Source organism: Nannobrachium achirus, assembly GCF_963921795.1.
Source record: "Nannobrachium achirus genome assembly, chromosome: 15".
In the NCBI taxonomy this organism is placed as follows: Eukaryota; Metazoa; Chordata; class Actinopteri; order Myctophiformes; family Myctophidae; genus Nannobrachium; species Nannobrachium achirus.
Window position 1 is genome coordinate 4,318,711 of NC_137822.1, and position 13,906 is coordinate 4,332,616.

The window sequence follows — 13,906 nt, forward strand, 5'->3', positions numbered from 1 at the left end:
GCAGATGTGACACATAACCTAAATATACAAAGACATTAGTGACATATTTGACAACTTTCTACATAAAAAAATAACATTAATAGTGGAAATAGCCGATCTACAAGCTCACAACGCGTCGCGATGCGACGCGTTGTGAGCTTGTAGATCTGCTATTTCCACTATTTCTGAAAATGTTTGTAAATGTATGAACATTTTTCAACATTCACGATTATGACGATTATGACAAAAATATTTGCGATCATGTCAAATAATTGCGATTAGACGATTATGTAATAATTGTGACAGCCCTAAATGCTTAAACTCTGCTGGGTTAGAATCTGAGTCTGTAGCGGAACTGAACATCTCTGCTGGGTTGCATGGACCCGATGCCCCATCGCTTGACGTCCACATCGGGCGCCGGCTCGTCTGGGTTCACCAGCTCAAAGTCAAAGTAGATCAGCATGAGGAAGATGAACTGCTTCAGCTCGTTGGTGGCAAAGAACCTGCCGGGACACATGGAGAGCCCGGCCCCCCACGGCATGTTGAAGTACTTCAGCCTCTTGCCTGCGTCATTATGGGGGATAAAAGTTTTTTTTTTTAAATCATCACTGTCAGGCAGAAACCTTGTATCTCCAAGTTTCATATTTTTTACGTTTTTTTTCGCAAAGTAAAGCCCTGCTTCATCATACAAGGCCGTCGCACAAAGGTAGTGAAAACAGCAGATCTACAAGCACACAACGGCGTTGTGTGCTTGTACGTAGTAGACGAGTGAGTAGTAAGTGCTGCTCTAACACCTTGCCCTGATAATGAAGCTATTGTATCGTGGGATGATCACATTCCAGAATTCTATGAAGACAATACAGCATATTACAGCAAAGCTTAAAGGCATAGTTCATCCCCAAAATTCTTCCTATTACCCACCCCATGGGTGAAGTACTTCACACCATGGAGACTTGAATTCATGAATATTGTTTTGTTTTTGTCTCATTCCTAAGCCAATAATTTGAGGACGTTCTCTGTGTCTCCATAGTGAGCAAAGGAGGTGCTTTTGTGTCTCCATAGGGAACCACTGCTGGTCATCAAATTATTGTCTTAGGAATGCGACAAAAACAAAACAATATTCATGAATTCAAGTCTCCATGAGGTGAGTAATCGATAGAAAATACGTATTTTGGGGGGGTAAACTATGCCTTTTAAGTGAATGAGATAATGAACACGCAAGGGCTCATGGGACACTGCAAACTTGTGGCTATATTCGTACCTGCTTTGTAAAAGTCAGTTTTCTTGCTCCCGTCCGGGTTGAGGAAGCGGTCATACTTGAAGGAGAGGGGGTCGGGGTGGACCTCGGGGTCGAGCTGGACGGCGTCGCGGGGGAACAGCGCCACGCGGTCGCCCTGGCGCACGGCGTACCCGCGCCCGTCGGCCATCTTGATGGTCATGTCCTGCAGCACTGCCCGGAAGAGCATGGGCGCGGCCGTCAGCCGCAGGGTCTCCTCCACGGCACTGTCCAGCACCGGCGTCCTGGTCAGCATGTCCCGGGTCAGGTCGATGAGAGGCCCGCCGCGCCGCGCCTCCTGGCCCGACTCGCACAGAACCGCCTCCACCTGCAGTTTACAGTTTACAGTTTAGGTATTCTTTTTTTACAGACATTCTTATCCAGTCAGAGAGACTTGAAAAATCATACATTTGTGCAAATCTTTGAATATTCTTTGTGTGTATTCGTACAGATCTCCATGTGTGGAGATCATAGTCATAGGCATATTATGTAAAGTAACTGATGTCTTGGACAGAAAGGGCCATACAAGGCGATATGCACGCGTGTCGTGTTTGCACCGTGTTTACTTCTTGGGCGGGGAGTCCCTGGAACAACATCATTTACGATCGGGGTCCGCGACCAAATACACATAATTCTGGGGATCCTTGACATGATAACGTTTGAGAACCACTGATCATAGAAAATAGAAGAGGTTGGTGAGGTAGGGCATTCACGAATAGTGATTTTTAGTATTCGAATTATTCGACCTCAAAGTATTCGAATATTCGACAGGACTGGCCAAACTGTCAAATATTAAGTAAGCAAGAGGCGAACATTGTGAAAATAGCCGATCTAGATCTGCTATTTTCACAATAATATGTATCTGCAGAACCGAGTCACATTAAATGTAATACCTACAATTCCAAGTGCGACTTCGACTTCGGTGAACAACGTCGAATAGTGACTTTGATATTCTAATATTCTAATAGTTGGTGAATGCCCTAGGGTGAGGTGGGGTGGAGTACCTCTGCCCTGACGGCCTGCATGGCGTCAGGGTGCTTGGTGAGGTAGAAGAGCAGCCAGAAGGCGGAGGACCCCGTGTTGCCCTGGGACGCCCACAGCAGCAGGAACATGTAGCGGTCCCTCATGGACTCCTCTATGCCCTGCTCCTCCCTCACCTGCAGCAGTGGTCAGTTAGCCAAAGTACATTTACTTGGGTCAATATACTTAGTCTTCTAGCAGATCTACAAGCTCACAGTGCATCGCATCGTGACGCATTGTGAGCTTGTAGATCGGCTATTTTCAGGTGGCCAAAAGTGTTTGTTAATAATAATCACAATCTACAAAGTAACTAAAGTGTTCAAATAAATGTAGTGGCGTAAAAGTAAAATATTTGAATCCGAGATGTAGTGGAGTAGAAGTAAAAGTATTTGAAATTAGAAATACTCAAGTAAAGTACAAATACTGTACCTCAGAACTGTACTTAAAGAGGTGGTGCCATAGTTTTGTACTTTTTCAGTTTTGTGTGTGTCTATGTAGTTACCATTACTCTAATAGTCCCCAGGTGTATGTGCAAATTTTCCTTCCCTGTGTATTTTTGGTTTCTTCCTGAAAGCTGAAAGATTAACCAGCGATTAAAAAACACTTAATGACATCATACACTCTGCTCCTCCCCTTTTACCATACACCAAAACTGTAGGTGTGGCTAACTTCAGCTGGGTCACCACCCACCTGACAACCAGGCATACTTAATGATCTGGTGGGTGTGACCACATAAAGCAATTTTAATACTTTCTGTACACATTTTTGGAAAGAAAACCTCCTAGTATAATCATAATAGCGGATCATCATGTTTTAGGGGGAAAAAAATCAGGACACCCCATCTTTAAGTAAATGTATACCGTAAATCACCAATTAATCGCCCGGTGGCAAACTGCCGCCGGGTCCCATATATCCGCCCGGTCTGACCCCATTTTGCGCAATAAACGCCTGTTTCAAATAAGCGCAAGGTTCGTATAAGCGCCTGGGCCGTTATTTGCAATTAATATTATCCTTATTAGGTTTTATGTAAGAGCCCGGCCGGGCTATTATTTGTTTGGTTGTTTGGTATTATTTGCTATTTATTTAACTTAACTGGTCATTTATGTTGCATGGCAGTGGTGCGCTGAAAACAGCAAATCTACAAGCTCACAGCAGTGCTGTGACAGCACGTTGCAACGCACCGCACTCGCTGTGCGTTGCTACGGGTCATATTATGTTGAATGACGGTAGTGCGCTGAAAACAGCAAATCTACAAGCTCACAGCCCTGTGGACAGACACTTCTAAGCCAAATGGTGTCCAGCCCAGTGCTGCGCTACCATGACGCGCAGTGTGCGTCGGGGAACAGATTGCCAAAGGACACCAAAAAAAGAGAGAGGAAAAAAAGAAAAGGAGTCTGCTGCTCTCTGCGCACTGACCATCATTCATTACTGTCTAAAACGTTGCTACTGTCTAAAACGTAGGCTACTTTAATGGCAAAACGTTGTGATGGAGAAAGACTGGCCAATAAAGAACAGCTGGATCAGAATAACTTATTACCTACTGTTGATGCCTCTTATCCAGTCCGCATTTTGAAGAAGTAATCCATTATTTTGAGGTTCAAGGGGAAAGCAGAAGGCTTAATCATAATGCAATACCATAATGGTTTAATGTCAGGATAGTGGAGCTGTTCAGTGGTCATGTCAGCGAGTCCAGTCAGAACAGCACCAGCTGCAGGACTTCTGCGCTAATTGGGTCGTTGACTCGTTGAGCTACTGCTGGCATGCGGTAATTGACTATTTTGGAGAAAGATTCCCTTAGTATAAATATACGGTAGTATATATATTTTTTTAAAGGCTTTCATACACTCTTGATATTTTGGTCTAATAGATCGCAATGTGCTATTTTCTGGGTGTTCATAACAATTAAAATAATAACAATAATAATTATAACATTTATTATAACATTTTGATTATTATTACTATTATATAGTTTGAGAAAGAAAAATTTACCAAATAATGGCCCAGTGCTGGCCAGTGCCAAAATAAATAAAAGCCTGTTACCAATAGCCGCCTGGACCCTTTTAAGCGCCCGGGGTCCGACCCCATTTTGCGAAATAAACGCCCGGGCTACTAATTGGTGATTTACGGTAGTTAGTTTCCAGCGCTGGTTCACCTGTTGCTGCTCCCACACCCAGGGGCTGACGTTGTCCTTGGCCTTGACCCTCTGCACCGACAGACTCTTCCAGAACAGCCTCTGCAGCCTGTCTGCCTCCCTCCTCTGGCCGGGCGACAGAATGCCATAGGCCACCTTGGGAAAGAGCTGGTCGTACTTGCGGAACTCGCGGAACAGCTCGTCCGACGTCAGCCTGTCCATCTCTTTGGCTTTCTCGATGGCCTCCTCGGAACCCCCCGGCCCCTGGGGCGCCACGTTGCCGAACAGGGACAGGTAGCCGGCCCTGAACACCACGTTGTAGCTGGGACGGAAACGGAATCCTTATTAAGACCTGAGGCCGTCTACAGACGTTTTCTGAAAAACCTAAGTTGCTATACAGTATGTATAGGAGTCCTGGGGCTCAAACGTTTTCATGTCAAGGGTTGAAAAATCTGCCGTCTTTCTTAGAAATCAACACGGAAATGAATCAAATTAATGCTATTAGCTGGAGGGCGGGTCTTAATTCACTCTGTATAGCCAGTAGAAAGCAAGTGTAGAGGAGAATCCTCTTTGAGACTATGTAAATAACACTCTGTAGACGCTGATGTAGAAGACATGATTCTCTGCCAACAATTGCTATTGACATAGCAATGCAAACAGATACATAACAGCGAGCATAGCCGTAGACTCTGACTCCTCGAGCTGTCTTCACATGACTAGATACACCTCATTCGCATATTACAGGATTTCATGTCATACAATCATTGGTTAGAATCATTTCCTAGTACGCTAAGATTGGTTTTGTGCTCTTATTCCAGACAGCCTCTATACCCACAATCCCACATGTGGTGTGTGCTTGTGGAGCGCACACCGCTCTTACACGCAGCGCCGCCCCTACTATGACGCGCATGACGCAGTGAGAGTCAGGCATCACGTTGCCAAAAGGCACCAGAAAATGAGAGCGGTCTTGTGGCGGCCCTGCTTACACGCACTAACCTAGGGGGTAAGGGGGCCCTGGCTGTAGAACATCTGGAAATTCTCAACTGAATATCAACTGTGTCACAAGGCCCTCAACTCAGTCTAGGCCCAGGGATGATTTCTCTGTTAAATATATGGATTGAAAGCTAATCCTATTACTTTGTAGAATATAGGATTACAGATTATTGGTTTTCTGCTTTCTAGAATCATCATTAATTTTAAAATGTATGTGACCACAATTTACTAAACGCATGTCATGATGATTAAAAAAAAATACTTTAATCTAGCGATTGAAAACATACAGTGTTGGAGGGGAAAGGAACTGGTTGGAATAACGTGTTCCTTCCACGCGCTACGTCCATCCCGGGGAAATCCCCCCCTGTCAGGTGAAAAGAAACAACTTGGACTACTCATGCATTGAAGGAAGCATGAGGTCAGTCCGTTGTCTCCCCGGGCGCAGCAGAGGGAGAGCAGAGCCCAGGATTACATAGGCAATTGGCACTGTTTGAAAATGAGTTGCAAAAATCGTGGGATAAAAATTAGAAGAAAAAAAAAAGAAAACATACAGTGTTTATGATAAGGTTTACTAAGATAATAAAATCAAGTGTCAAATTTGCCGGATCCTCATAGTACTGAATTTCCCCCTTGGGATAATAGAGGTATCTACCGGTATCTATCTATCTATCTATCTATCTATCTATCTATCTATCTATCTATCTATCTATCTATCTATCTATAGTATTTGAGCTAAAGGTTTCTTGACACCAGTAGAAGGTGAAACAGCTACATCTGCCGGCCCATTAACAGGAACAGCAACTTCAACGAGAAAACGGTAGCAGCTTCATTTCCAGCGAACAAAACTTTGCCGAGAATCACTGATTTTGCACTACCTGTACATAAACAGTCCATCCTCCTGCCAGTCCTTCAGATCCTCTCCAGACCCCGCGCTGTGTGGTGTCAGGTCTTGTAGATCTTCTCCAGAGCCCAGGCGGTGCAGCATGAGGTTCTGCAGGTTCTTCATCATGGCCTGTGTCATCATCGCCAGCCCGTCCCCCATCAGGTGCTTGTTGCTGTGCGTTTGCGGGATCCGGTGCTCCGACTCGTACCTAGGGATAGTATCGTTTATCGTGATAAAAAAAAACACTCCATCGTATCGTGGAGATTTCATATCGTGAAAGCGTCCTCGGTCATCCACTGGGATCAATTCACCTCTTATTTGCCGAGCTGCATATCCGGTACCACTTAAACCCTCGATAATTTGCTAAAACGGACCTGGAAATAACGTACTTGATACAGTTTATATTTTTTTCACTCTCTACCAAATGTCTTTGCCAAAAATTAGCAAATTTTTTGGCAAATGTTCCGCCCCAGGATAACGGATATTTTGATGATCGCGATAACATCGTAAATCGCAATATCTTTGCTCACAATAACCATGACATGACATCTTCACAATCGACCCATCCCCATACTCGTACCCGAACACCTTCTTCACCAGCTGCACCGCGAATTGGTCGAAGTCGAGCTTGGCGCGGGCCTCCTTCACGACCGCCCCGAAGGACAGGGGGTCCGTGAGCCAGGTGACGTAGTGGCCCCCGAGCTGCACGGTGAAGACGTCCCCGTGCCGCCGCCGCATCCTCTCCAGGAAGGCCGCAGCGTCCCGCTGGAACTCCAGCACGTGTCCCAGCCAGGGGACGGGGCCCCGGTCCAGCGGCGGCTCCCCGGCGCGGCGGCGCCGAAACGCCCCCAGCTGATACAGCCCTCCCAGTACACAGGCCAGCAGAGCCAGCAGCGCAGGCAGCAAGACGTCCATGGCTTGTTTCCCTCAAAAAAGCATCTGAAACTCCCAAATTCTTTCCTGGGACACGCCGCGCTGTGCTCCGCCCTCTCTCTCTTGTCCCGTGACAGTTCTTCAGAGAAAGCTGATTGTCTATTCATAGGGCTCCAGGCATGAGCTCTTGTCATTAACACTTTACTTAAAGGTCGGGTCTCTGATGCATTATGATCACATTCATACAGCATTATAACACTTGTTATACTGTAGATGTTTAGAATCATGGATGACAACTTATAGCAACGCTTATGACATATTATAAGTGCTGGTCATAATGTATTATAAGCTCAGGGCATAGTGTGCCTGCCAACTCTTCCTGCATTCTGCAGGAGACATCATGTCTCCTTCTTTTCTCCTGCTTTGGGGGATTTCAGCCTTCTTACGTGGCAATGTGTCAAAGGCCCACATAAGACCATCCCTCACACACCCCACTGATATGCAGCCACGGCCATTCACTTTTTGCTATGCAGATCGCCATGGCAGTTTGTTTATTTCTTTATTGTTTTATTTTTTGGAAGATGTGAGTGGTGTGTGTGTCTCTCTCTCTCTCTCTCTCTCTCTCTCTCTCTCTCTCTGTCTGTCTCCCTTGCCATGCTTCTTTGATGTTACTTCTTTACTTAGTAACACTGTAACTGTTAGTTACTGTCAATTTATGTACATTCTGTCTGGATAAACTGGTTAAACTCGACAACCAGTCCCACATACAGTGTACACATACACTCCACAGATCTAAGTGATACATTGTACTTTAATTGAATGCAATTATACAGAGTTAGGCACCTTTACGTAATTAGTGGTACTTTATTCATACGTCATCAAATAAAGTTCTCTCGTAAACCTACTCTGTTAATAGGGGGGGGGGGGGGGGGCATTATGACCCCCAAATGAGCCTCAGGGGGAACAGCACGTTAGATTAGATATCTTTATTATCCACAAGGGAAATAGTTTTGCACCTCACCTGGCAAGGTGAGGTGATTTCAACATCTTTAATGTCGAGTAATATCGAGAGCTGCAGTGAAGAAATAGTCAATTTGTATCTATCTTGATTGAAGTGGATCATGTGGAAAGACTGCGTGTCACTCGTGCCAACACTCGTGCCAACATCCAAACCCAGGGGGGGTTGGATTTTGGACACGTCCTCTCACAAGACGATCATGGGGTTCTGCAGCGTAGTACTGAGGCAGTGGTTTGAAAGGGTGGTTCGGGAACCCTCCTTGAGGGCGTTCCAGACAGTCCACATGCAGCGATGGCAACCGAGAAGCATATTCATTTCAATTTGAGGAAAAAAAGTATTGCCATCAAATTTACTTAGAGCACCAACAAAAATCTGTATTGCATTATGTATCAAACATTTTTGAATATCGCAGATCTACAAGCTCACAACGCGTTCATAAAGTATTTTTGTACGTTTGGTGTCCCGGGACAATGTCTTTTGGGTCTCTCTCGAGCTGAAAAGTGTTGGTGAACTCTTAACCTTACTTGTGCCAGCAGAGCGGGAAAGTAGGGTGATTTGAGGGCTGTCTGTTATGTGGGTATGTACTGTGTGTCGGTATGCATGTGGCCCACATACGCAGCGCTTAATTTGTGGGGGAACAAGGGGGAACAAGAACCCTCACCTCTTTGACTGGATGTGGCACCTATTTTCTATACATTTTCTATAAATTGATAGATTGACTGTGTTCTTATGGGCCACATGTGCCAAGTGTTGCTGCTAATGTTATACTGGGTGCGTAAATTTAGGTAAAATTAAAATTAAAATTAAATAAAAAGTAAATTGTCACAACAGCCCGGGATCCAGCACCTATTCATTGACAAATTAAGCGGGGAAAATTCAAATGGTAAGACGTAATTCATTTGCAAGTGTGACTTCTCGTGTCAAGACAACCACTTGCAATTTCAGGTTTAGGTTTATTGTCACACATATCCATACAAGTACAACAGATACAATGAAATGCTTGTGCCAGGAGCACTCTCAGCCTTATTACACAAAGACATGGGCACAGTGACCGACAAGAGTGTGGACCCACATACCATGCAGGCCACACAAGACAAGTCCCAACAACAACAATACCATACAGTGTAACAGTGTACAGTTTAAAAATGCGTACAGTGGCCATGTTTACCTATGTTTCACTTTCAGTCCTTCGTTGAGCAACTGCCTGGGCAAAAATACTATTACTGAAACGAGTGGTGTGCGATTTGATGCTCTGGTAACGTTTTTTGGATGGGAGGAGTGAGAACAGGGAATGGGATGGCGGGATGGTTGCTAAATGACATCTTTCTAGTTTAAGTGATGTCTTCTTGTCCCCTTGCTGTCCTCCTCAGACCTGGTGAGCAGAGCGCCGTACCACCACGGCAGCTCCTGTTCTCTCAGCAGCTCAGAGAACCCCTACGCCACCATCAAGGACCCGCCGGCGCTCACGCCCAAGCAAGCCGAGTGCGGCTACGTGGAGATGAAGTCGCCCGTGAGCCGCGACTCCACGCCATACGCCGAGATCAACAACGCTAGCGCCAACAGGAACGTCTACGAAGTCGGTGAGGCTCTCGATCCACTTTAAACCTCTGGCCTCCCCCCCGTTTTCAGCGGCTCAAATCACAGTATGGGTAACGAGATATGAGAGAGATAGAGACATACTGTAATGCATGGAGAGAGAGAGAGAGAGAGAGAGAGAGAGAGAGAGAAGATTTGTGTAAATGTACAAATTCAAAATTCAAAGTGCTCACACTAAAAGCCACAGATTCGGGGACCATGGCCCAATCAGGGACCAGCATTTCTGGCAACATCATCATTAACAGCCAATGAGGGACCAGCATTCCTGGTGATGCCAGTGGTGATGCCAGTGGCGAGTGCACCTCATGGCATCACGTGATGATATTAATAAGAATTGTAGTAGCAGTAGTAGAAGTAATGAACCATGAACAAAATCCTAAAGACATGCACCAACTACAGTATAATGAATTAACTTCTAGCTGTGTTTGTTTGCGTTTGTTTTCCAGAACCCACCATTAACGGCATCCACTCGCATGGCAACTTGCACCTGGGCCAGGACCCGTACGACCTCCCCAAAAACAGCCACATCCTCTCCCACTACGACCTGCTGCCCACCCGAGACAGTCCCTCATCCGACCACTAGGGGGCGGACTGACAATTACCACATCCTCTCTCCCACTACGACCTTCTACCCACCCGAGACAGTTCCTCATCCCAACCACCAGGTCAATGACCATGCAGGGACCAACGACCACATGCCTGGTGATCCACATGTGCAGGAATGCTGTGCACTTGCCACGTTATACCTTTTGTCATACTAGTAATTATTGTTTTGCTACTTTTTTTTCTCCTTACGACCGTGTTAATCATGCAGCTTGGCAGGTTATGCCTAAAGAACGCTGCCATTTGTAGCCATTGGTCAAAGTGGGATCCCGTTTGGTTCTCCATGCAGGGGACTGTCCTATGAATTCGGTTGCTATTTTTGTTTTGTTTTTCATTTTTTTGCATTGACCTCTGCGGTGTACGACACAGTTTAGCACAGAGGCCCTGGAGAAGCTCCTGGAGACTTTGCCCAAATGTTAAGCTTGTGAAGTTCACCAAGTTGTTTCATACAGGACCGTTGCACTGGAGAGTGGAGACCTCAAACGGCCAACGCAGTAAGAGAAGAAGGCTCTGTTATTGCCCCGATGCTTTTTAATGACGTGCCTGTTGGAGAGTGCTTCGCGATACATCTATGCTGACGACTCAGCCAGTGGATTTGCTGGCCAAGCTTTCTGTGTGGTCGAGAATGCCATTGAGGAAGATCTCTAAATATACAGCACTGAGCAGGTTATTCCACAAATGGCACTTAAAGCCAAAGACAATATGCTCTGTATGCTCTGTGTTCCATCTTGCCAACCGATGTGCCAATGCCACGCTAAACATCACACTCGATGGCACCAACGTCAGGCATGACCCCAACCCCAGGTACCTTGGTGTCACGCTTGACCGAAGCCTTACCACCTTCAAGCCACACATCCAACAAGTTGCTGTCATGACCGCTCCTGAAGAGACTTGCTGGCACTGGGTGGGGTGAGAACTTCACCATCCTGCACACCTCTACCCTTGCCCTTGCATACTGAGTAATGAGTATGCCACCCCCTGCATGGAGTCATACAGCAGCCATTATACAGGTGTTGTACTCCACATCCCCATGAGTCAAATCAGTGGTGCCATAACTCCTCCCATACTGTCTGGCACTCCCCCACAGCTCTGTCAAAACATCCTGACCCTGAAGCTGTCCTGCATGAATGCAGATGATCCAACAAGCCTGATACCCTCGCGTGTTGAATATGTCAACTAGAGACTCAAACGCAGACACTTCTCTATAGACTCCTTATAGCTATAGACTCCTTACCACGAGCCCTCCACACCCTGGACGGATTCTTGACTGCTGGAACAAGCAACCAATTCAGCTTCAACTCCCCTTCAAGCAATCCTCCTTCGTGCGACCTACCACAGAATGCCTTGGTCAAACTCAACAGACGTCACTCCGGAGTGGCTAAGACCATTATCTGCATGTGATTGGAGCGTCTGCCACTGAGCTCTGCGAATGCGGGAAAACCACAGACTGTTGAAAACATCATTGATGAATGCCCAACCTTCAAATCACCACATGGAGTCAGCGGCCTCATTGAACTGGCCATGGCGATACCACTTCTTGGCTGATATAACACTTGCCTGTGTAGCCCTACACGAACAAACAAACAAACTTTACCCCCACTTTTTTCCCCGTCATGGGGACAGGTCAGGGGGGTAAATGTAGCATAGTCACCCTGCCTGAAGACCAGAAGTATAATATCATCCAAGGGAGAGGCAGGGGATCCCCTTTGGACCAAGGGTGAAAGAGGTGATCCCCTTTGGATGAGCGCTGGATGTTTGGCTTTCCAAGCGATGGACCTGGGTTAAATTTTCTGTGGTTAAACTTAATTTGAGCTTTAACTCCAGGTCCAATAGAGTCTTAATAAGGCATTCCACACATCTAGGGAGATGTAATGATTTCTTCTTGTAACATATCAAAGCAAATCAACCCTTATATTTTCATACAGTAACTAGTAACATATTTCACTTGTATACAACTGGGGTTCCCAAACTTTTTTGTCTCAGGGCACCCTATAAATATTTTTTTAATCCGAGGCACCCCTACATTATAAATTTCACTCCCAGCACCTTAAATTTATAGGATATCGTCGTTGTCGGGTGGAAACCTTGTATGTCCAAAACCTTTCTTTTTGTATTTATCATCTATAAAATGTACTAAACTAGTGAAAACAGCAGATCTACAAGCACACAACGCCTTGCATCACGAGGTGTTGTGTGCTTGTAGATCGGCTGTTTTCACTAGTTTTGTGCGACAGAGGCTTCTGTCTGACAGTGACGATATTTTAGTGATTATGTTGCGAGGGAAAACGTTGAGATAATAGCCATTTTGGTTAGAACTGACTGAAAACAACTTTGTACTTCAAGTTTAAAATGACACTAAATATTTCTTCAAGTGTCCAAATAAATTCCAAATATTATCAAATGATCTCGCGGCAACCCTGGACTGCCGTCGCGGCACCCCAGGGTGCCCCGTCAGTCACCCACTTTGAAAACCCCTGGTATACAACATGAAGGAACTGCAGCCGACACTATTGCATAAAGGCTTTTAGAAGACCTGTTTTTTGTATGTTTGTTTGCGTGGAAGATGCAACCATAACACTGTATGCTTGCAATTACAACTGTATGTGATGTTTTCATAATTATCCGGATTCATATTTCAGTATCAGAGCAGAGGTGGAAAGTAACTAAGTACATTTACTCATGCACTGTACTTTAACAATTAATTACATCTCAGAGGCAAATACTGTACTTTTTACTCCACTACAATTATCTGAAATCCTTAATTACAAGTTACTTTGCAGATTTATATTGTTTTCACAAAACCCACGTTAACCACGTAAGCCCTATTTTATACTTCACCTATTCAACAAAATTTCACAATATTATAGAATAATTTGGCATCCATCCACTAAACAGTGCAATAAGGCGACATGTAACTATAAGTGTGAATTGCTCTCACAGTTAAATTCACACAAAATTAAATTGTGCCAAGTAATGAGAGTTGTGCCAAAGCTGGACTTTGGTCATTTTTGAAAGGACTGATGAAATTATAATATATCCAGATTCACCTAAAACAATAACCTTCTCATACACATGTCTGTATACTTTAAAAGAACATTTCGCACATTTTCAACATTGTCTTCATAATATCGTTGTTGTCGGGCGGAAACCTTGTACGTCCAAAACCGTTCATTTGTATTTATCATTTTAAAAATGATTTAGAATCATAATGAAAATAGCCGATCTACAAGCACACAACACCTCGCACCACGAGGCGTTGTGTGCTTGTAGATCGTCTATTTTCACTAGTTTGGTGCGACAGTCTTGTATGATGAAGCAGGGCTTTACTTTACGAAAAAACGTACAAATTTGAAACCTGGAGATACAAGGTTTCTGCCCGACAGTGACGATATACTTGGTCCTCCTCACTGATGCTCATTATGAGATGGCACCATTTGTCTACTCAGTCTGTGTCTCACTCTCAGGGGTCGTCAACAAATGTGTCCGTGGCAAATTTCATTGTACATTTTATTTTTTACACACCATTATTATGTT

At 45.0% G+C, this 13,906-nt stretch overlaps 1 protein-coding gene across 1 annotated transcript; it reads right to left on the reverse strand.

Moving 5' to 3' along the window:
- Positions 1-310: 310 nt before the first annotated feature.
- LOC308299249 (5-beta-cholestane-3-alpha,7-alpha-diol 12-alpha-hydroxylase-like) lies at positions 311-7,197 on the reverse strand (the record flags this gene model as incomplete). The annotated part of the gene is made up of 6 exons (XM_080742986.1): positions 311-543; positions 1,241-1,583; positions 2,260-2,412; positions 4,428-4,728; positions 6,275-6,490; positions 6,857-7,197. The coding sequence occupies 6 exons, from the start codon at positions 7,195-7,197 to the stop codon at positions 311-313; spliced, it is 1,587 nt and encodes a 528-aa protein (XP_080599112.1).
- Between the last annotated feature and the right edge of the window lie 6,709 nt (positions 7,198-13,906).